General features: G+C 40.3%; 1 protein-coding gene across 1 annotated transcript in view; it reads left to right on the top strand.

Moving 5' to 3' along the window:
• Positions 1 to 4,722: 4,722 nt before the first annotated feature.
• Magt1 (magnesium transporter 1) overlaps positions 4,723 to 23,404 on the top strand; it is a 59,099-nt gene continuing 40,417 nt past the window's right edge. Inside the window, exon 1 of the mRNA XM_013066562.3 lies at positions 4,723 to 4,905. Within this exon, the coding sequence (XP_012922016.3) occupies positions 4,804 to 4,905 (102 nt within the window). The 5' untranslated portion in view covers positions 4,723 to 4,803. The remainder of the gene's footprint in view (positions 4,906 to 23,404) is intronic.

The raw sequence follows: 23,404 nt of genomic DNA, 5'->3' as shown, positions 1-23,404 counted from the left end.
TTTTTCATGTCCACTAGTATTTGTTTTATATAGTTAGGTGTGCTTGTGTGTATATATATTTGTATATATATAATATATATAATTACCAAATTATATAATATATAATTATAATTTTTACCTCTTCCTCTTGGATTGTTCCCTTAACAAGTATGTAGTTACCTTCTTTGTCTCTCTTATTCAGTCTTGACTCCCTGCTGTCTTGAACTTAGCTCCTTGACCTTCTGCCAATTTGAACTTGATTCTGCCTCACCCTGATGGAGCTAGCCACAGTTACTCTAAGTTCTGAGCTCAACTGTCCCCTCTCCAAGGTGGCTACCATCCAATAGTTCTCTTCTGGGGTACATCTGAACCCAAATAACTCACCAATCACTGCAGTCCACTGCATCCACTGATCAGTTGCACTGGTAGGTTTTTCAGTGGAGGCCTCTGAGGTCACCAGTAGTCACAGTGTGTCTGCATATTAGAGTTGCCCTTCCCACTAAGTGAGTCAAGGTTCAGGGAGAAAGCACCACTTGCCACCTCCTTCTTCTTCATTGAAGTCTCTCTATTGGCTCTTCCCATGGGCTTCAATTCTCGATTCAGATCCTTGTTAGGCCCCAGGGATCCATTTCCTTCCTTCTTCTCTACCTTACTTTGCTATATTCCAAGTCTGGACACCAAATCTTGGAGAAGCTGTTTCCCTGCTGTTCACTACTCTGCCATCTTTCCAGAAGTCTTTGTCATATGTCTTTGGCTCCTTTAAAATATAATCCTTCCTTTCTTTTTCTTTCGTTTTTATTTTTATTTTTTTTTCCAGTAACAGAAATTGAACTCAGGACCTTGTGTCTGCCAGGCAGGCGTGGTGCCACTGAGCTAAATCCTTGGCCTCTTTTTTGTCTTTTATAGTATTATTTTTTCTCACTAAAAGTAAGCTTTACACTCTAAATTTTACATATGAAGGAAGTGAGGTACAGGATCCTTAAATGACGCAGGTCAAGGTCAGATCAAAACCAAGAGCAGGCAAAATTATAAGTGGTAGAACTGGTAATTGCCTGATTCCACAGGTCTGTGCTCTGTAATTTTTAAAAATTTTGGGACAAGGTCTTGCTATTCAGTTCAGGCTGGCCTTGAACTCACTATGTAGCCCAGGCTGGCCTGGAATTCATGGCAATCCTCTTGGCTCAGCTTCCAGAGGGCTGGGATTACAGGCATATGGCACCACTACTGACTGTAATAGTTTTGAAGGGCACAGGCTATTTATTTTGTAAAGGTTCCCTCAATTTGTGATTCTATGATGTCTCCTCACGATTACATTCAGTTTATGTACTTCTGGCAGAAATACTACATAACTGATATGTTTTTGTGGGCATCTTATCAAGAGGTATATGATCTTGGCTTGTCTCATTATTGGTAATGCCAACTTTAATCATTTGATGAAAGTAGTGCCCTTTTGTCACCAAGAAGCCAGGTCCTGACACTACAAGGAATCACCCCTTACCCCCAGCTTTTTTGTCCTTTGTGCCTTAGTCAAGATATGTCAGCAGCTGTACAGAAGTATAGGTAGAGCTTATTGAAAAGCAGATATGGAGAGACTTATACTTTCAGAGAAGGCATGCAGTACTTCATAGGCGTCTGAACCCAATAGGAATTTGGAAATCTTTTTGTGCACACAACAGTTACTCCAGGGGTTCAAGAGCTATGGTAATTATGATGCTCATCAACATTTTTCTTACAGGTTGCTTTGGAATTGCTAAATATCTTCTTTGTTCTATTCAGATGATCAGTGCTTTCTCAGGAGCCTTATTCATGTAAGAAATTTTGGAAAGAAATTTACAAAAGATAAGTTTTAATCTAAATCAATGTTCCCCTTTCTGGTATCAGTGGGCCATAGGTTATGGCAACCAGGAATGCCATATGACTTCTTCTAGAAATAGGGGCCCTGTGTCTTTCAGTCTGAGGTCTATTAAATGATTACAGATGTACTGTACACTTAGGTCTTATTTTTTCACTTAACCATGACTGGCAAAGCATGCTATTTGGACCCCCTTTCCCTCTCAGGCCTGCTAATGTCTAACTACTGGCCTTACACTCTTGAGTCCTACACTATAAAGTTACTGTTTTTCCTTTTGTAATAAATAAATGACTTGTAAAGAACACATCCAGATTATGACTATCTTGTTCTTTTTTATTTGTTTTGTTTGTTTCTTTTGGGGATCTAACTCTGGTCCTTGAGCTTTCGAGGCAGGCAGCAGAACAACTGAGCTAAATCTCAGGCTCTTGTTTTTGTTTTTGTGTGTTTTGCAATGCTTGAAATTGAACCCAGGGCCTCATACATACCATGGCAAGCACTCTACCACTGAGCCACACCCCCAGCCCCATATCTTGTTTTTTGTTTTTTTTTTTCCATTCTTGGTACTGGGAATCGAACTCAGGACTTTGTGCTTGGGAGGCAAGCGTGGTGCTGCTGAGCTACATTCCCAGCCCTCCATATCCTGTTCTTTATCAGACTTTCACCCACTAAATTATGTATCCATTGATGATTTTTGTCTAAGGCAATTATTGCTATCAACATTGTAAAATGCAACTTTCTAACGCCTACCATTTCTTCTACGTAGAATAGTAATTTTAGTGTAAGAAAGAATTTTATTTTCGGGCCAGGGATTTAGCTCAGCAGTTCTGCTGCCTGCCTCAAAAGTGCAAGGTCCCGAGTTCAATCCCCAGTACCAAAAAAATTAATAAAAAACAGGAGAAAAGAATTTTATTTTCTCCTGTTTACTATTTCATTATCAGCATGGATTCATGTATTTGATAAGTTATAATACATTACTGTCCTCATTTATTTTAATGAAAGTTAACCCCACGTGTCATCACCAGGATTCACTTAAGCTGATTCCTGTGTCTTTTTCTTTTCTTTCTTTCTTTCTTTCTTTCTTTCTTTCTTTCTTTCTTTCTTTTCTTTCTTTTTTTTTTTTGGTACCAGGGATCAGATTCTGGTCCTTGTGCTTGTGAGGCAGGTGGCCGAACCACTCAGCTAAATCCCTGGCCCCTTTTTCTTTTATATGAAATTAATTGTGTGTGTGTGTGTGTGTGTGTGTGTGTGTGTGTGTGTGTGTAAGAGGGGAAAGGACTCCAAAGAGAAGAGATACAAGGCAAAAATTGTGCAGTCTCCTAAATCCATCTCTGCAGGCTGGCCATTTCCCCTCAAATCTCAGATTATTCTGTGTTTTGTCTCCACCACCTCCTGCTATTTTTTAATTTTTGAGACAAGGTTTCACTAAATTGGCAAATTGCTAAGGCTTGACCTGAATTTGTAATTCTCCTGTCTCCTAGGCATGTGCCACTAGGTCCAGTCAAAACACTTTTTTTTTTTTTTGGTGGTACTACCGAGTGAACCCAGGGCCTCACACATGCTAAGTAACCAAGCGCTCTACCACTGAGCTACATTCCAAGCTCGATTTCAAAAAAAAAATTTTTAAAGTAATATTTGAGTCCTCTTTTTTTTTTTTTTTTGGTACCAGGGATTGAACTCAGGACCTTTCGAGGCAGGCGCCTGAACCACTGAGCTAAATCCCCAGCCCTTGAGTCTTCTTTTTTCAAAGCTCCTGGCATAGTTCCTAGAACATAGAAGGTATTCTACAAATTCTTGCTCATATTTACTTTTAAAATTTTTCCCTCAGTGACATTATTAAGTATATTTATGCTTTCCTACTTTTGCTTTACGTTTTTTGTTTTTGTTTTTGAGACAGGGTCTCGCGCCACCACGCCCGGCTCGTATTTCATTTTGATTTGACGTACTTTGGAGGCAGAATGAGGGACAAAATTCCTCTCACGTGTCTAAGTCCCATTCTTAAAGAATATTACAGGAAACAAGTGAATGTCAAGAAGTGTTCAGTCAGGCCAGGTGTTATTACCCTGATGGTGACTATATAGCAGAGACAACTCTTGGGGGTAATTGCTTTTACAAACCAGATATGATGGTGCCCACTTGTAATCCCAGCCCTCAGGAAGCTAAGGCAGGAGGATCACCGTAAATTTGAGGCCAACCTGGGCTACAGAGTGAGTTCAAGGCCAGCCTGAACTACAGAGCGAGACTTGGGGGGGGGGGGGAGTGGATGTCAGCTGGGCACGGAGGTGCACGTCTGTAATCCCAGCACCCTGGAAAGCTGAGGCAGGAAAATCATGAGTTACTTCCTTGGCTAATGTAGCGATTTTGCGATACCTGTCTTAAAATAAAAAATTAAAAATGGGGACTGGGTGGGAACCCCTGGATTCAAGCTCTAGAACCATAAGGGGAAAAAAAGTGGCTGTCAAAACTCGTAAGTGAGGGGCCGGGGGCCGGGGATTTAGCTCAGTGGTTCCGCCGCCTGCCTTGCAAGCTCAAGGACTGAAGTTCGATCCCTGGTACAAAAAAAAAACGACAAATAACCTTGTACATGAGTCTTTGGGAGAAAGATTCCGTTTTGGTAATGTCAAGCCATTTTGAACTCTAAAAGATCCGCAACAGCTCACTACTGCGCATGCGAGTTTAAAGAGAGGCTGAACACATCTTTACGTGTAAAGAAAGGGGCGGTCCATTATTTTTAGCAGACCAATGAAAAACCTCCAGATTATCCTTTTTCTATTGGCTAACGAGAACCAATTAGAAGCGAACTGTCCTTTAGCGGGCGTCTGGCAGTAGCGCGCTGTGACGTAAGGTGAGGGGTCCTCGGGCGGGGCAGAGCAGAACCAATAAGAAAAGTCAAGGGGCTGGTTTGCCAGTTCTCACGCCCCACCCTCAGACGCTGCTGGAGGAAAGTTTCGCTTAGAGAAGCTAGAGGAGCGAACATGGCAGCGGGTTGGCGGCTTTGCTGGGCTTCTGCGACCATGGCGATGACGCTGCTGCTCATTTACCAGGTTCCCTCTGCCTCTGCCCAAAGAAAGAAGGAGGTAAGGATGTGCGGTTCCCAGCAACAGGGGCTTTTCCCAATGTGAGGGCCTTAAAAGAGTTTATTCACTCTCTGTGCCCTTTCCCCGCCAGTTTCTATGCCTTTGACGTCTTTAATTCACGTATTTTCCGAGTTGTTGGCTCCTCAAGAGGAGGAGCTGTAGCTCCTCGTCTTCTGAGGATGTAGAGTCAGGCTGGGGTGGAATAGGTTGTAGAGGCCTGGGAATATATATAGCTACAAGTTTTGTCGCTTCTTTGAGTTTGGGCTCCATTAGATGTTGGGGATGGGGAATTTGATTTTAGATCCAGAGAGTAGAATCAGTATAAGAGAGTCTGCTGTTGGCAAATGTAATTCCCTCATAGACGTATAAGAGGTGCCTGTTTTCTAGCATTTCCTCATAAGGAGTGTGACAGTTAATCCACAGTAAAATCATTCCAGGTTTATTACACTCTCCAAATAGTTATTCAACAAATATCAAGCGTGCTGGACACAGTTCTAGGCTCTTGACGCACATATAAATGAACACGGCTAAGATCCCACCTAGTGGAGATTACAGGCTTTGGGAAGTGAAGGTATATTATTCCTTACTCAACGTTAAGCAATCCAAACAAATGGATTTTAACATTGTGTTTTGAAACATTTGTGACCTAGAGTCATATACTTGTAGAGCCTTAAAAAGGTTAGTAGTGTTATTTATACCCTCCAATTTTATAGAGGAGAAAAACATCCTTGGGTTTACACATTTAACTTGCAGGAGGACCAAAGCCCTAGGTCAGTCATTCTAATGCTATTTCCTGTAAATGCTGTGTTTCCTCTAGAACAAAAATCCTGTATGCACACTTGTAAAATAACAAACGTTTCAGGTGCTTAACTTGAGCTGAATTAAGAAGCTGTCTTTTTATGCTTCTGAGTATTTGAACTATTTCATAAGAAAAACTAAGCAAATTAAAACAATAAATTTACTTAGATTGGCACAAAGTAAAAATACACAATAATTAAAGGTATGGTGAAGTGAACACTGGAACTAGAAATTCATGTTCTTTTTGGGAAGAGTGTTAAGCCATTTTATATGAAAAACAAGATGCTGAGCAATACGTAATTTTATACTCTAGAAAACTTATTTTTTTAATCCATGATGGCACACACCTATAATCCCAGCACCCTAGAAGGCTGAGGCAGGAGGATTGCAAGTTTGAGCCTAGCTTGGGCAATTTAGTGAAACCTTATTTCAAGATTTAAAATAATAATAATGATAATAAAAAGGGCTGGGAGTGTAGCTCATGGTGAAGAACTTGGGTTCAATCCCCAGTATCACAAAAATAGTAATAAAAGCCCACATATATGATTGTATGTATATGTATAGATAGACCTCTATAAGGATACGTGGCAGTCCCTAACGTTGGCTATCTCTGGACAGTTTGTAGTGTTGAGGAGGAAATGCTTTCCATTTTTACCTTATATACTGGTGGTATTGTCTCAGCTTCTACAATGATCATTATTCCTTTTAAATAAAATGGTAAAGTGTTTGTTTTGAGGCAAGGTTTTGTTATGTACCGAAGGCTGGCTTTGAACTCACAATCCTCCTTCCTCAGCATCCTGAATGCTGAGATTACAGGGTTGTGCCACCATGCCTGGCAAGATGAAAAGGTTTTTTTTTTTAAAGCTGTTTACCAGTGAAATATGTTTTCTCAATTATTTTTTAACTGAACTGGAAGCAAAAGTGCCTAGCAGGAAAATGATAATTTTTTTAAAAGAAAGAAACACTGAATTTTGTGTGTGTGTGTGTGTGTGTGGTGGTGGTACTGGCGATTGAACCCAGGGCCTTGCACATGCAAAGCAAGCACTGAATCAACTGAGATGCATTCCTGGCCCTGAGTTGTTGTTTTGTTTTTTGCAGTATTGAGGATTGAACCCAGAGGCACTCTACAATGAGCTACATTCCCAACCATTTTTTATATTTTGTCTTGAGGGAGAGTTTTACCAGATTGCCCATGCTGGTCTCTAATTTGCCATCCTCTTGCTATTTGCTCCTTAGTAGCTAGGATTATAGGTGTGCACCACCACTCCTGCCTGAATTGTATATATGTATTTTTAAATTTTATTTTATCGCATTCCCCCCCCAGCCCACTCCTCTCCCTATGTACAGAAACTGTTTCCATTTTTTCCTTCTATTTTCACTTTTTTCTTGTCCCTTCTTTCCTTTCTCCCTCCCTCCTCCCTTGTTCCCCTTCCCATTTGAACACTTTCTTCCCATTTCCCAACATCCATTATACAATGAATTGTATATTTTTAAATCATGAATGTGGTGGATTTTATGTTATGTGAATTTTATCTCAATTTTTAAAAAATTTTAAATCATATTCTACTTCCCATCTTTTCGTACCCACTATTCAAACTCGCATTGTTCTTGCAAATATATTACAGTAACTGATTAACAGTTTTTCCTCTAGTCCATCTTTCATATTGTTGCCTGAAGTGCCAACATGAACTCTGAAAACCCTTTAACTGATTTTTGTTGTTTTTTTTTTTTTTTGGTACCGGAGATCGAACTCGGGTCCTTGCGCTTGCGAAGCAGGCGGCGAGACCACTGAGCTAAATCTCCAGCCCCCCTTTAACTGATTTTTGCACATATTAAAATGGTTTCTCTAACTTGTTTGAGGTCTGAGCTTCTTCCTGCACTACTCATTCTGAATTATGTAACTTCCTTGATCTTTCTATACTCTTGCAAATGTCTGCACATGCAGGACTTCTGCTGGAATAAAGTATCTTTCTTCTCTTACCTTATGACCCCCTCACCTGAGGGTTCTTACTCTTCAAGTCTTATCTTAGTGCTTTGTTTTCTTTTTCTTTTTGCAGTACTAGGGATTGAACCTAGGGCCTTTGCATTCAGCTACATCCCCAGTCCTTTTAAGAATGTTAATGCCAGGTATGGTGGTGCATGCCTGTTATCCCAGCACTCGGGAGGCTGAGAGGCAGGAGGATCACTTCGAGTTCAAGGCCAGCCTGGGCTACATAGTGAGTTCAAGCCCAGCCTGAACTACACAGTGAGACCTTGTCTCAAAAAATAAATAAATAAAATGTTGAGACAAGGTCTAGCTAAGTTGCTGAATTGCCCAGGGAAGGCTAAAGCTTGTTATTTTCATGCCTCAGCCTCCCAGAATGTTGCAATTACACTCATGTGGCCCCACACCCATCTTTGTCTTATATTAAATAATACCTTGTTCCTCAGCCAAACTTCTTGGTTTCCCCCTTGACACAAATTCAGCACATCATATTGTCATTGTATGTAACTTCTGTGTGTGTGTGTGTGTGTGTGTGACTAGTGATTGAACCCAGGATATCCCACATACTGGTAAGCATTCTACCCCTGAGCTATATCCTCAGCCCCTTTTTGTTTTTGAGACAACCGTAATCCTAGCTACTTGGGAGGCTACAGCAGGGAGATCACAAGTTCAAGGTCAACCTGACCAACTTATGGGCTCCTGTCTCAAGGTAAAAAAGGCAAAGGAGATAGTGGTGCATAAATGCACCCTTGAGTTCAATCCCCAGTACTAAAAGAAACAAAATTTTTAAAAACCGCGGGATAGAGATGTACCTCTGGTAGAACACTTGCCTATATGTACAAGGCCCTGAGTTGGATGCCCAGCACCATAAAAAACAATGAAAAACTATATCCCCTAAATAAATATTATTAAAAATCACTCAAGTACCTTATTGTTTTCTATTGTTAAGTGGAATGCTACTCTAATTATTTCATTATTTATACCTTTAATATTGTTTTCATTGAAACATGAACTTCTCTAATATTTGTTGAATGCCTTCTATATGCTGGCCACCATGGTATACATGCATTATCTATAATCTTCAGATTAACAATGTAGAGTAAGGGGTCGGGGATTTAGCTCAGTGGTTCCGGCGCCTGCCTCAAAAGTGCAAGGTCCTGAGTTCGATCCCCGGTACCAAAAAAACAAAAACAATGTAGAGTAAGTATTAACTTTTTAAAAAAGATGAGGAAATTGAAGCTAAGCAAGAGAGACTGAGCTTTGCCCAAAGAGGCATAGCTCTAAGAAGCTGAACTGGGATTCCCTGGCCTGACACCAAAGCCTATGCTGTCTGTAAGGCCACAGAAGCTTTCTTTTCTTTTCTTTTTGGTACTGGGACTTGAACTCTGGACCTTGCACTTGCGAGGCAGGTGGCGGAACCACTGGGCTAAATCCCCAGCCCTCACAGAAGCTTTCTTTTGCAGTGACTGACTGACTGATTGATTGATTGATTTGAGACAGGGTCTCACTTTGTAGTTCAGGCTGGCCCTGAACTCACTATGTAGCCCAGGCTGGCCTTGAACTCACAGCGATTCTCCTGCCTCAGCCTCCCAAGTGCTGGAATTACAGGTGTGCACCACCATGCCTGGCATGATTTTATGATGGGTTACTTTCTGCCTGTGGTAGAAGAGGAGCTGCTTGCTCTCAAATCTGGTCATGTCTTAGGGAGGCAGCATGATAAAAATGAAAAAAGAGGGCCGTGGATTTAGCTCAGTCGTTCCACTGCCTGCCTCACAAGCGCAAGGTCTTGAGTTCCATCCCCAGTACCAAAAAAAAAATGAAAAAAGAATGATCTCTGATAAAATTATTCATATTTCTTGACTACTTCGGAGACTCTATAATAATAAAGAAGTAAAATGAAATATGGAAAAGGATGAATGCACAAAACAGTGAAGGATAATAAAAATGGTCATAAATAATACTACGATTACAGTGTTTCCCTTTTCTCACTTTTCAAAAACACCCTATAGTTTGGTTTTTATTTTTATTTTTTTTGGTACTGGGGATCGAACTCGGGTCCTTCCACTTGCACAGCAGGTGGCGAAACCGCTGAGCTAAATCCCCGGCCACCCTATAGTGTTTTAAAGAGGATGTGCTTTAATCCAGCCCCAGCGATATGTAGCATGATACTGAGTCTTATTTTCCTCATTGATAGAATGGAAAAAAGTGCATGTTTATGTTTTTTGCTGTACTAGGGATCAAATCCAGGGGTACTTATCACTGAGCTACATCTCCAGCCTTGTTTGTTTTATTTTATTTTTATTTTGTTGTTGTTATTATTAGTAGTAGTAGTAGTAGTACTAGGGATTGAACCTAGGTCCTTTTCACAGAGCTACATCTATAGTCCTTAGTTTTTATTTTGAGACAGGTTCCCCCTAAGTTGCCTAGGCTTGGCTGGAACTTTTTTATTTTTTTCAAACAGTGTCTCACTATTTTTGAAACAGTATCTTGCTGGCCTTGAACTCACTATATAGCCCAGGCTGGCCTCAAACTCGAGGCAATTCTCCTGCCTCAGCTTCCCAGAGTGCTGGGATTACAGGCATGTACCACTGCCCCCCCACAAAAAAGCCTTTCTATGGCTTTTGTGAAAATTAAATGTGATGAGCTCATTCCATAAATTGTCTAATGAAGTACCTTGCATAAAATGTTAAATAGCCAGGTATGGTGGCTCATGTGTTTGTGTATTCAAAAATAGAATCATCTGCATCTGTTAGCAAGGTAGGCTATTACTGGAAAAACATCTATGTTCTGTAACGTTGCTTTGAGAACAGACACATGAGAAATATCCCAAGTATAAAAACCTTGCAGTTGTTATTTATTTACTTTTGGTTTTTTTGAGACAGGGTCTTGCTATGTAGTTCAGGCTGGCCATGATTTCACTGTGTAGTCCAGGCTGGCCTCAAACTTGTGGTGAGCCTCCTGCCTCAGCCTCCTAAGTGCTGGGATTACTGGCAGGCACCTCCATGCTCAGCTAAAACCCTGCAGTTCTTTAGAAGATATCTTTTTTTTTTTGGTACTGGGGATCAAACTTAGGACCTTGTGCTTTCGAGGCAGGCGTGGTGTCACTGGGCTAAATCCCTGGCCCTCTTTAGACGATATCCTACTACAGAGAAATAGGGTCAGTAGCCTTTACAAAACAAATTGAGCTGGGTGTAGTCGCATTTGACTGTAATCCCAGCATTCAGGGAAGCTGAGGCAGGAAGCTCACCATGAGTTTGAGGCTAGCCTGGACTACATAGTGAGTTCAAGGTCAACCTGAACTACATAGCAAGACTGTCTCAAAACAAACAAAACAAACTGAGACCACCCCCAAAAAAACAATCTTAAGGAAAAGAGACAGTGATATATTTTAGCCATATCCAGGAAGTAGGTGAACTGACAATGGGAACAGATGGCATTTAGGAATTAAAAATGCTCTCTTCTCTGCCTACTATCTGTCTCGTTCAGTAATTACCTGCCAATTATGTTTCCAACTCTGTTCATTCTCAATCTTAATTTAAGGATGAAGATGGAAATGTATTACTTACCTGGGAATTATATTTTAATAACATGAAGGCTGATAAATTATTAGGAAAGCTAAAAATATGAAGAATTTTAAAGAATGAACCCCGATGTTCTAGAATGAAGATACAAATAAATATGTTTTGGAAGAAAAAGAGGTATATTTCAGAGGAATTTAGACTGGTCCTATAGAGCTTTATCTAAAATTCAAAATAAATCTGAACGGCAGGATCAGTTTTAGCTCTAAATGTTAATAGGTTCCTCAGCAAGACACAGATGCTCAAGATTGTAATCCCAGCTCAGGAGGCGAAGGAAGGAGAATTGAGAAATCAAGCCCAGCATAGGCAACTTAGAAATATCTCAAAATTTAAAAAATAAAATAGTCTCCTGTACTCCTTTTTTGATGAGTGATATTTAGTGATGGTAGTAGAATTTGTACTTGTTAAGGGCTTAACTTACTTTGCTAGAGCTAATCAAGATAACTATTATATAAGCAAGTAGAATAAAATTAAACTGTCTCCATACTCTTTGGTTTTTTGTTTTTGTTTTTTGGGACAGGAGCTCACTATGTAGTTTAGGCAGCCCTTGAACTCACTATGTAGCCCAGGCCAGCCTGGAACTCATGGAGCTCCTCCTGCCCCAGCCTCCTGAGTGCTGGGATCACAGGTGTGCGCCACCACACTTGGCCTGTTTGTTTTTGAGGTACTGGGGATTAAATCCAGGGCATTTGCACTGAGCTAAATTCCAAGCACATTTTTTTATTAGTACACATTTGCAGTACCCAGCACATTATTCTTTGAGACAGGGTTTTATTAAGTTGCCCATACTGGGATCCAACTTGCAATCCTCATGCATCAGCCTCCAAGAGGGCTAAGATCACAGACCTGTGCCACCTACACTTACCTGTTGGTTCTCTTAATCCATTGTAGCCCTAGATTTTCTAACACTTGATTGTTACTAACAGGATTAGAGATATTAATTGACTTCCTATTAGTGGGATGATTTTTAATTTTTGAGACAGGGTCTCACTATGCAATCCAGGCTGGCCTGGACCTCACTATGTAGCCCAGGCTGGCCTGGAAATTGGGTGATCCTCCTGCCTCAGCCTTCTAAATGCTGGGATTACAGGTGTGAACTGCCACACCTGGCTGTAGTGGGATGGTTTTTAGCACATGTGCTGCGCAAGTGAGCACTACTGAGATGATTTTTGAAAGCCATGCTAATTAACATATTTCAAGAAAAGAGACTTTCGCCACCTGCCTCGCAAGCAGAAGGTCTCGAGTTAGATCCCCAGTACCAAAAAAAAAAAAAAAAAGAAAGAAAGAAAAAAAGAAGAGACTAAGCTTTCTTTGTTGGTACCATATTTATTACTGCTTTTATATGTATTACATATTTATTACTGCTTTTATGTTTATTACTGCTTTTTATTTTATTTGAACAGTTGAAAATAGACTAATATACTCCAAGGAGGAGAGAAATCATAGATTGTGAATGTTAGCTTATAAATTTAATGTTTTTCCACAGTAAACTTGTGGTTTGTTTTAAATAAATATTATCTGATGCAAATTTAAAACTTTGTATCAGTACTTTTTAAAAAGTGTTTAAACATACTGGTGGTAGCCGAGCATGGTGGTTCATGCCTGTAATCCCAGCACTTGGGAAGCTGAGGCAGGAAGACAGCTTCGAGTTCAAGGCCAGCCCCAGCCTGGGCTACATAGTGAGTTTAAGGCCAGCCTGAACTCCATAGTGAGACTTTGTCTCAAAAAGCAAAATCAAACAAACAAACAAAAACTACCAGTAGAAAAAGTATTTGCAATAAATAGGATTTATTTTCAAGTCAGTTCCTTTTTTGGTTTGCTGATAGTTCACTTGATAAACATTTACTTTTCCATACCACAGTCCTTGAAAAATGTTTGTAACTAATAGCTTTAAAGTATTAAATAGGGAATAGAATGATCTAAAAGGCACTAGTGAAATTTTATTTTTTCATTTGAAAATTGTGACTTAGGGAGATAAAGGAATATTGAGAAATTGAATAGTGTGACTCAGTATGGAGGCGACAGAGGAACTAGAATTTTCATTTTTTGTGAGGGGAAGCTGGGGATTGAACCCAGGGCCTTATGCATTCTAAGCACATATTCTATCACTGAGCTACAACCACAAGTCTAAATTCTCATTTCTTTCTTTGTTTTTGCAGTACTGAGGATTGAACCCAGGGACTTGCCCACGCTAAGCAAGCATTTTGTCACTGAGCTACATCCCCAGCCCCTAAATTTTATTTCTGGACCATGGCTCTCAGTACTTAAATAATGGGGTCTTTAAAAGGACAAGGAAGAATTTTCTTGAGTACTAGAGGTTTACTTTGATCACAAAAATTTTCCAAGGGTGTGGCTAAAAAGGGTTGGAGATACAGCTTAACCCAAGAATGCTTGCCTAGCATGCATGAGACCTGAGTTCAGTCCTTAGTACTTGCGGGGGGGGGGTGTCATATTGGGGATTGTACCTAGGGCTTCTTCAGTGAGCTACATCTCTAGCCCTTTTTAAAGTTTTTATTTTGAGATAGGATCTCACTCAGTCATCAGATGGCCCAGGCTGACCTCAAATTTGTGATTCTTCTGCCTTAGCCTCCCAGAGTGTGGGGACTACAGGTGTGTGCCATTATGCCCAGCTAAAAGAAAGCGTTCAATGGAATGCACCTGTAATCCTAGGTACTTGGGAGACTAAGATTTCCAGTTTGAAGAGAGCCTTGGTGACATAGTGAGACCTCTATCTCAAAACAAAAACCCAAAAAACCATGCCTGTAATTCTAGCACTCTGAGAGGCTGAGGCAGGAAGATCACAAGTTTGAGCTCAGCCTAGGCAATTTATGGACTTAGTGAGATCCTGTCTCAAAAAATTTAAAAAAGAGGGCCGGGATTTAGCTCAGTGGTTCCACTGCCTGCCCCGAAAGTGCAAGGACCCAAGTTCGATCCCTGCTACCAAAAGAAAAAAAAAATTTTTTTTTAAAGGGTTGAGTATGTAGCTCAGTATAAAGGGCCAGGGTTCAGTCCTCAATGCCACAAAAACAGACAAAAAATAACAACAAAAAAACACTTTCAACTGACATTCAATGAAGACAAATTCCTTTATAAAACCATGTAATAGAGAAGGTAAAAGAAGAGGCTCATGAAAGAAGTGTCTAAGAATTAAGATGTTTTCGTTATCTGTCTTCACAGTCTTCAACCACTCCAGTAAGATCAGGGACTAATTTCTTATAAGGAACTATATTTTCTCCTGTTACTCATCATTTGAATCACTTGATATTTATTTAATTTCCTGTGTTATATGTAGAAATTCATATAACATGTATTCTCTAGCCATAAGAATTAGAATGTAGAGCTGTGGCCAGGCGTGGTGGCCCACACCTGTAATCTCAGCACTCAGGAGGCTGAGGCAGGAAGATTGTTGTGAATTCAAACCTAGCCTGAATTACATAGCAAGACCCTGTTTCAAAAAAAGGGGTTGGGGGCCGGGGATTTAACTCAGTGGTGCCGCTGCCTCCCTGGCAAGCAGAAGGTCCTGAGTTCAATCCCTGGTACCGGAAAATGTGGGGGGGGTTGGAGATGTAGCTCAGTGTGAAAACCCTAGGTTCAACCCCCAGTACCACAAAAACTAAAAGGAAAAAACATCAACTGGAAATAAACTAAGAATAGAGAGCAATGAATTTGTTTACCATGAGAGATAATTAATGTTTACATATGCATATATAGATCCAGAAGGCTATTTTATGTGTATTATAAAAATGGATATTTTTTTAAAAATTACAGAATTAAACGTACAAATTTATTTATTTATTTATTGGTACTGGGGATTGAACTCAGGACTTTGTGCTTGCCAGGCAGGGACAGCGTCACTGAGCTACATCCCTGGCCCAAACATACATTTTTTTTTTATACCGGGGATTGAACTCGGGACCTTGCGAGGCAGGCGGTGGGAAAAAAAAAAAAAGGAATGGGTGAAGAGAAAGCCATCTCAGTTAGAATCTAAGAGTTGAGTAAAATAGCGAGTTATCTCCTCTCTAGTGACTCTTTTTATTGCTATATGATGGCTGAAGGAAGGCCAGGGTTGAAGAGAAGAACAGAGAGAGGCATCAGTATCTAGCAATAGGCTTATTTTTTTTTAATACTCATAATTATCTGGGGCTCTTTTGTGGAGATGACAGTCTGTCCAGAGGCAGAAGGCAGAGTGTTCTGGGGCCCTGTAGTCTTTTTTTTTTTTTGGTACCGGGGATTGAACTCTGGTCCTTGCACTTGTGAGGCAGGCACCGGAACCACTGAGCTAAATCCCTAGCCTGGGGCCCTTTAGTCTTGTTGGACCAACTGGAAGGATGGGTCTGAACTCGGGCCTTTGCCTCAGAGGGCAGGCTCACATCCAGTGGTCGCCTTTATAGTCCAAGGGACCTCTTGTTGTAGTCTTTTTTGAGATGGCCTGGCTTTTTGCAGCAGTAGCAGGTAAGTTTAGTTGTCCAGGTCTTTTTGGGGCCCCAAGAATTGGACCTAGAGTCTATTTTTTTTAAAGCTATGTTGAGGCTGTCGCCTTTTTTTCCTAGTCTCCTGCTCTCAATTGTAAAATATAGAAGAAGCATTTTTTTTTTTTGGTACCAGGGATCGAAATCTGGTCCTTGCACTTGCGCAGCAGGCGGCAAAACCACTGAGCTAAATCCCCAGCCCGAAGCAATTTTTAATAAAGTATTAAGTGAGTTGCCTGGAGAAAAAGCCAACTTTTGTAATTTTTAAAAAATATATGGGGCTGACTGTGTAATAAACTTATCTTTAAGAATAATCTTTTTTGTTGATTTAGGAGCTAAGGATGTATGTTTTATCAGTGTCTCTTGCAAGAGATTTAAAAAGGCTGAAGAGGTTTTTTTTTTGTTGAATAGTTGTTAATTTAAAATAATTAAGAGGCCTAGATCTTGTCTGTCTTAACATATTTTTTTTTTTGGTACTGGGGATCGAACTCGGGTCCTTGTGCTTGCGCAGCAGGCAGCGAAACCACTGAGCTAAATCCCCAGCCCGATCTTGTCTTTCTTAGACCTTTAAGAATATATATTTGCAGGGCCAGGGATTTAAGCTTAGTGGTTCCGCTGCCTGCCCGCAAAGACCCGAGTTCGATCCCCAGTGCCAAAAAACAAACAAAAGAATGTATATCTGCAAATGTTTTTTATTATAATCTCTTATCTGGTTAGTAAACAGTTGGGATCTTGTGTGAGGACTGTTTGGGGTCTGGTAGGGACTGGCTATTTTCTAAGCTATCTGTGTTTTGGCTCGCTAAAATTAATAATATGATATTTGTCTCCATACGCAATGGCAGCTTGTAATGTTGTTTTTTATTAGCATTTAATGTTTGATTTAAAAGTAACACTATAGGGCTGGGGATTTAGCTCAGTGGTTCCGCCATCTGCCTTGCAAGCGCATGGTCCTGAGTTCAATCCCCGGTACCAAATAAATAAATAAAAGTAACATTATATCTTTATAGTCTAATTTATAGGTTTGGGTAAGTTTCCTAAAGACCTCAATGTATTTATCAGGATCATCTGAAAATGTTTTTAGGTCTTGTTTGATCTGTTTGAGGTCACTGAGAGAAAAAGGCATCTGGACATGTGCTTGTTGGGAATCCATGACTTATTTTTTGTAAGGGATATTGTCTTTGAGAGGTTTGAACAAAATTAGCTGTGGGTGGATATAGTTTTGTAGAGGTTTTAATTATAACTGGCTTGGGAATTTTTACCCTTAGATTTTAAAGGATAAGGGGGAGGGACTTCAGGCTCTAAAGGGCAAGTGGGAAAAACTTTAAATTTGGGGGTAGATGGAGCCTTTACTGGGATTGTCTCAGAAACTTTGTCTCCAGGGTCCAAAAGGCCAGGGCAGGAAAACCTCAGATTTAGTGATAAGGACCGGAGAGGGTCTAGTCTTTTTGTAGCTTATATTTATATTTTGAACACAAATCAGGATTATCTCAATATAAAAAAGATCTGGACATAAGGCAATTTTGAACATTTTTTTTCTTTTTTACAGTATAATTTTCGTTGTGAAACGGCTTCATAATTCTGTTTGATTTTTTTTTTTTTTGGTACTGGGGATCGAACTCGGGTCCTTGTGCTTGTGCAGCAGGTGGCGAAACCACTGAGCTAAATCCCTGGCCCTGTTTTGTTTTGTTTTTTTTCTTGTAGTATTTGTCTATTCTATGTCGGCCCTTCTAAATCTTTTAATGGTATTTTATTGGGGTTTTTTTGTAGTACCAGGGATCGAACTCAGGACTTTGCGCTTGCGAGGCAGGCAGCGGAACCACTGAGCTAAATCCCCGGCCCAATGGCATCATAATTAACATTTTCTTCTGTATTTTATTTTGGCTTTAGAGGATAGGCGGGCCATGTACGGGTGTAGAAGAATATTAGGCTGTTCTTCCTCAGTATGTGAGGATCAAACTTTTGTCAGTGTTTAAGAATATATTTTAAAGGAGTAAGAGACTTTGACTTGGCATTTTTCATATTTTGGAAAAAAACCAAACAGAAACAAGGCGTCTCTATGATTTTGATTTTTTTTTTTATGTTCCTAGAGCATCCTCTAGGATCACAGCTCCACAGCTGGTGGCTGCTGTCTGGAGAGAGCCCAGAAGGTAAATTGGACTGGAGTAGCCTCCCTTTATCAGCGCACAATCTTACCTTTTTCAGGGAACTTGTGTTTTTACTCTAGTATGTATTTAAAAATCCCAAGATGTAATTGATTTTAGTTGTAAAATCATGTCTTTTGGAAGGAAACACTGTTAGCCAAACCAATACTCAAAAGTATCTAAGTCACTATTTTTTAAATCTTTGAGAGAGAATAAGGCAGATAGATTAAAGGGCTGTGCCTTTTATTTTTTATTTTTTGCAAAAGAGATCACTGTTAGAGACAGAAGCAGACAAAAGCCTCAGGTCATCTTTGACAGCTGTGTTATCTGATCACCTAGATAACCTTTTTCAGCAGTAGACAAAGACAATACATTGTTTAAAATTTATAAGGCACACTTATCAGGTCTCCACAAGCACGTAGAGGAAGAGAAAAACTTGTTGAGATCTCTTATTTTCAGTTAGCAAAGCACAAATGTAAACCATTGTTTTGTTAACTGTTTTGTCTGAGGCCTCCTAGGGAGGTGTGGTCTAGTAGTAAAGCAGCCAAAGAGTTTTAAAGTTAATTTTTAAGAGCTTCAGGGGCTGGGGATTTAGTTCAGTGGTTTCGCCGCCTGCTGTGCAAGCACAAGGACCCGAATTCCATCCCCAGTACCAAAAAAAAAAAAAAAAAGAGCTTCGGAGTTTTTAGCCTATTAAAGATTTTTCAAACAACCTCTACCGAGTTATTGTTTTTTATTTGTGTCTGTATTACTAGCAGAGAGAGAACAGTTTCATCCTGTAGCTCAACTCTTAATATAGGCTTGAGAAAGGGCCCTACCAGCATCGTTTTAGGTCACTCTGAGACAGGATATCTGATGATCACTGAAGGTTATCTTTTATCTCACTAAGCAGTTTAGTTAGGGGACAATAGTTATGTGGAGATTTTTTAATTGATTACCCATTTGGGCTGTCGGGAGCCAGTTTCCACTGGGGGACCTTCAAGCATCTGCCAGAGAGTAGCCCTGGCCATGACCTCTCAGCTGTCACTCTAGTTTTTATTAGTTTTACTCAATCTGAGATCTGTCCCTGGAAAGGAATCTAGCTGCCTGTCTTGCCAGCATTTAGTCTATAATTTATTAGCCAAAGTATTTTTTTCATATATAATTGATACGAGCCAGACCTATGAAGAGAGAGGAGATTTTTTTTTTCAACTAAATGTGTTTTAGTCCCTTAAGTGTTGTGTTTACGGAAATAGCTTTTTGGTTTTACCTAGAAGTCGTTTTTTTAATGGGGGTCTCAGGTGGAGTCTCCCGAGGAAGACGGTTGCCCAGAGCACTAAGCAGGGACATCGAGTTTATGTGTTCTCCTGGACGGACAAAGCCTCGATGTCTCATCTAACCCAGAGACAGGGTATGTTTTTTGATCTAAAATGACTTTTTTATCTTTGGCATTGGCAAAAATGCTCATTTTTTAAGGACTTAAAGGTTCTTAGGAGAAAGATATTGAGTATTTCAGAGATTTATTTTTTGAATTTACATGTCTCTATAAAGGAGAGTATAAAATTGGCAGGAGGGATTGGAAATGAGACCAGGAAAGGAGGTCTTTTTCTTTATACTCTCGGTGAGTTATTGAGACAACTTGCCCCTGAGTCATCACTCAGCATGGAAAGGCAGTCGAAGATCAGACCAGAAAGGAAACTGAGGCAGAGCTGGTTCAACATTTTTTTTTAGGGTATAGAGAAGGAATGGGCCAGACTGTTTAGTGAGACCTGTCCCCCAAGTTTTAAGAGCAGCTGTCGGCCTAGTTCCTTATTAATTGACAGCTGGGGTCCCACATTTTATCAGTAGGCATGTATGTTTTTTTAACTGTAAACTAGATTTTACAGAGAGACCTATTTTTACTACATTTTTAAATTTATTTGTAATTATTGCTAAAGGCCGTTAGATGGTGATCTGACATTATTTTTTGTCAGCATTGTCTAACAAGTCAATCAAGTAACCATTATAGAACAGAAGGGCTGGGCTTTAGCTCAGTGGTTCTGCTGCCTGCCTCGCAAGCGCAAGGTCCCGAGTTTGATCCCCGGTACCAAAAAAAAAAAATAGAACAGAAACATAAAACCTTGTCTATAAAAGTAAAATATCCTTTTAAAGAAGCATCATCATCATTTTAACAAAATGACAATGTATAAGAACTCAAAGTACAAAGCATTTACAAGAAGTACAAGCAGTAACAAGTATGACAATTTTCGTTAATACAATTTAGCAATCAATAAAAGTAAATTTTTACCTCTTGTTAATTATTATATCAGTGGAACCTCCAATAATATCACAGGAAATATGAAATATTATATTTTTCAACCTGTTAATTGTATGATATGCCAAGTTTTTGTTTTTTAGAAATCAAAGAATGAGTCCTAGGAACAACAGAGGTTAAAAGTAGGAAGATATTTATTGATAGGAAAGCTCCTGAGAGGCAGGAGGGGGCCCGAGTGGGTAGCCCAAGGACCCCACTTTATATAGAAGTTTTATAGGGTGAAACCCATGTGGGTACAACGTGGGCCACAGCCATGAACATCCATTAAGGTTACAAGTATAGTCACTTAGGTAATGGTGGTCCAATTGAGAAGTGAGTCACATACCAAGTGTGGCTGGAAAGAACAAGGATTTTTTTAGGAGGTGGAGGATCCAGAGGTCTCTGGTCACCCCCAGGGTGGTCAGTGTCTATCTATACTAAGCCCCGTTTTTTGAAGAAATATGTGGGTCTGGTCATCTTGTCTCTTATCTTGAGGCCTGGCTTTTAGCCTATGTGTAGCTGTGGTATGTTTTACCTTTGTCCTGCCCCTCTCGAGGACTTAGCCCTATCTTTTATCTAGCTCATCTATCTATAATACTGGGATGCTCAGTTCCCCTTCTCAGTTTCTGCACACCTCTCCCTGGAACTTAGCCATACTGTGTGACCTGCCTCTGAACCCTGGGTGCCTGGGGTATTGGCCTTGTTATGAAAGGTGCTTTTGCCCCTTTCACCCTATGCTGGCTTCCTCCATAGCATTAACCTTCCTGTCTGGGCCCCAGGCTAAAGGGAGCCCTTCCAGGAGGTGGATGGGGCTCTGGAGTGCTTTCCCAGAGGCCTGAGCCAGAACTGTCTCAGTGACTGTCATGGTACCTCCCCACCCCTACCACCACCAACAACAACACCACCAGGCTGAAGCTCAAAGTCCCTCCCTTCATAGCTGGTTTCAGTGGGTCGAAAGGGACCAGGGTAAAGTCTCTGACCTTACCTAGGAACCTGGGAGAGTTTGATCCCCCACTTAGCTCCTCCCAGTGGGCAGCCTTGGACCACACTTTTCTCCTTCTGTATGTGCTACCTTCAGTGGGTTAAAAACCAGAAACCATTCTGTGTCAAGATGACTGTACCTTATACATCCCCACTTCTGTCCTCACTGCCCTCTGGTTAGGAGAGAGAGGAAAGCCTAAGCCCCACAGCCTCAGAATTTCCTGCCACTGTCCCAAATGTCTTTGGGGTCCTGAAGCCCTGGGGATTTATTTCCTTTCTTGCCCAGGGTAGACCTGGTCCTGAGAGTAGACAGGGGAGTCTGGAATCTTGGGCCTTTGCTAAACCCTCCGAGGCCTTCATACCATGAACCCTGGATGGAGAATGTGCAGTTATTCATTTTGTGTACTCAATTTGTAAATGTATCCTGTGTATTCGATAAACAGGCTGCCCATTCATTCTGGAAAAATATGTTTTCAGGCCATTTTCCTACAAATACTCATATTTATCCTTTTTTTTTGGTAGGGGGATAGAACTCTGGACCTTGTGCCTTCGAGGCAGGGGATGGAACCACTGAGCTAAATCCCCAGCCCCACCCATTCCTTTTTAATTATGCCTAAAAATCCTGTACCCCTGCTGGGGAGAGCTATCTTATCCTGTTTAAATACCATAATCTATATACACCCAGGTCAGGTACACTGTCTCCCTTTTATAAAAACAAAAATCCTAAAGTGTAGATAACTAAAGATAAAATTAGAAAGACAATAAATGCTGCCTGATACAGATTCATCTCAAAGATCCTACTATTTTTTCCTCACCAGAGACAATATCCTCTAAGGCCTGAGGTTAAAAAGAGATTATTGCCTATAATTGACAACCTAAAAACACAAGGTTTACTTAAAGCCTATAATAGCCCATACAACACTCCAATCTTAGGAGTCCAAAAACCCAATAAAAAATAGAGGTTAACACAAGATCTTAGATTGATAAATGAGACAATAGTGCCAATTCACCCAGTGATACCTAACCCATATACTCTCCTCTCTCAGACTCCTAAAGATGCCTGTTAGTTTTTGGTGTTAGATCTAAAAGATGCCTTCTTTTATATTCCTTTACATTCAGATTCTCAGTTTCTTTTTGTGTTTAAAAAACCTCATGATCAGGCCTCTCAACTAATTTAAACTATACTTCCTCAAAGATTCAGAGACAGTCCTCACCTGTTTAGACAAGCGCTTTCCCATGACCTGACATGTTTTGAGTTTCCCCAGGTCACAGTGTTGCAATATATAGATGATATACTGATATGTGCCCCCCTCAAAAAAACTCTCTAGCCAAGATACCAGTGCTCTGCTAAATTTTCTAGCAGACAGGGGTTATAAGGTTTCTAGATCTAAAACACAACTTTATAGCCTTGTGATAAAATATTTAGGCCTTGTCATATCTTAAAAAAAAAACCCAAAGACAAAAAAAAAAAAATTAAACCAATACTTTCCTTCCCACTGCCTAAGACCCTAAAACAGCTAAAGAGGTTCCTAAAAATTATGGGCTTTTGTTGCCTTTGGATAGCAGGATATGGTAAGATTATACAGCCTCTCTATCAGCTTATAAAAACCCCCCAAAAACAGATACCCATATTTTAACCTAAAAACCTGATTCCCAAACTACATTCCAAAAGCTTAAAACAAATGCTTCTAAATGCCCCTACACTGAGCTTACCAATAAGACACCATTTCAATCTATATGTTGACAAAAGGCAAAAAATGGCTTTAAGAGTGCTTACTCAGGATTGAGGACCTGCTCAACAGCCTATAAGATATCTAAGTCATAAACTAAATATTAAAGAACAGGTTAAGGCCATGTCAGATTCTGAGATTCCCTGGGACTTCTCCTTATCCTCCCTATAAAAGGCTATTACTAGCTCTTCCTGGTAAAAACATCTGTTGGGTATACTCATAATATTCCTGGTGATCTTATTGTTTGGCCCATATATACTTAACTGTCTTTCTGGCAGTGTCTCCTCCAGACTTAAAGCTATATGCCTACCCATGATAAAAAATGCCTGATATCTATCAAAGACCTTTAGATAGACCTTCTAAAGGATATCCCTGACTGTCAACCACAACCACGACCCTCTTCAACCTAAAATACCTAGAGCAGTCATCGCCCCTTGCCCCCTCAGAGTAGTTTGGGATACTTTTTCAGAGGAGAAAATATAGATAGATGAGCTAGATAAAAATACTATAGGCAGTCAGATAGGGCTAAGTCCTCGAGAGGGCCAG

The sequence above is a fragment of the Heterocephalus glaber genome, unplaced genomic scaffold (genome assembly GCF_053883595.1).
Source record: "Heterocephalus glaber isolate CG9 unplaced genomic scaffold, H.glaber_assembly_v1.0 deba00001613, whole genome shotgun sequence".
Classification (NCBI taxonomy): domain Eukaryota; kingdom Metazoa; phylum Chordata; class Mammalia; order Rodentia; family Bathyergidae; genus Heterocephalus; species Heterocephalus glaber.
Note: the sequence above shows the minus strand (reverse complement) of the source record. Positions and strands in the feature narration are given on the sequence as shown.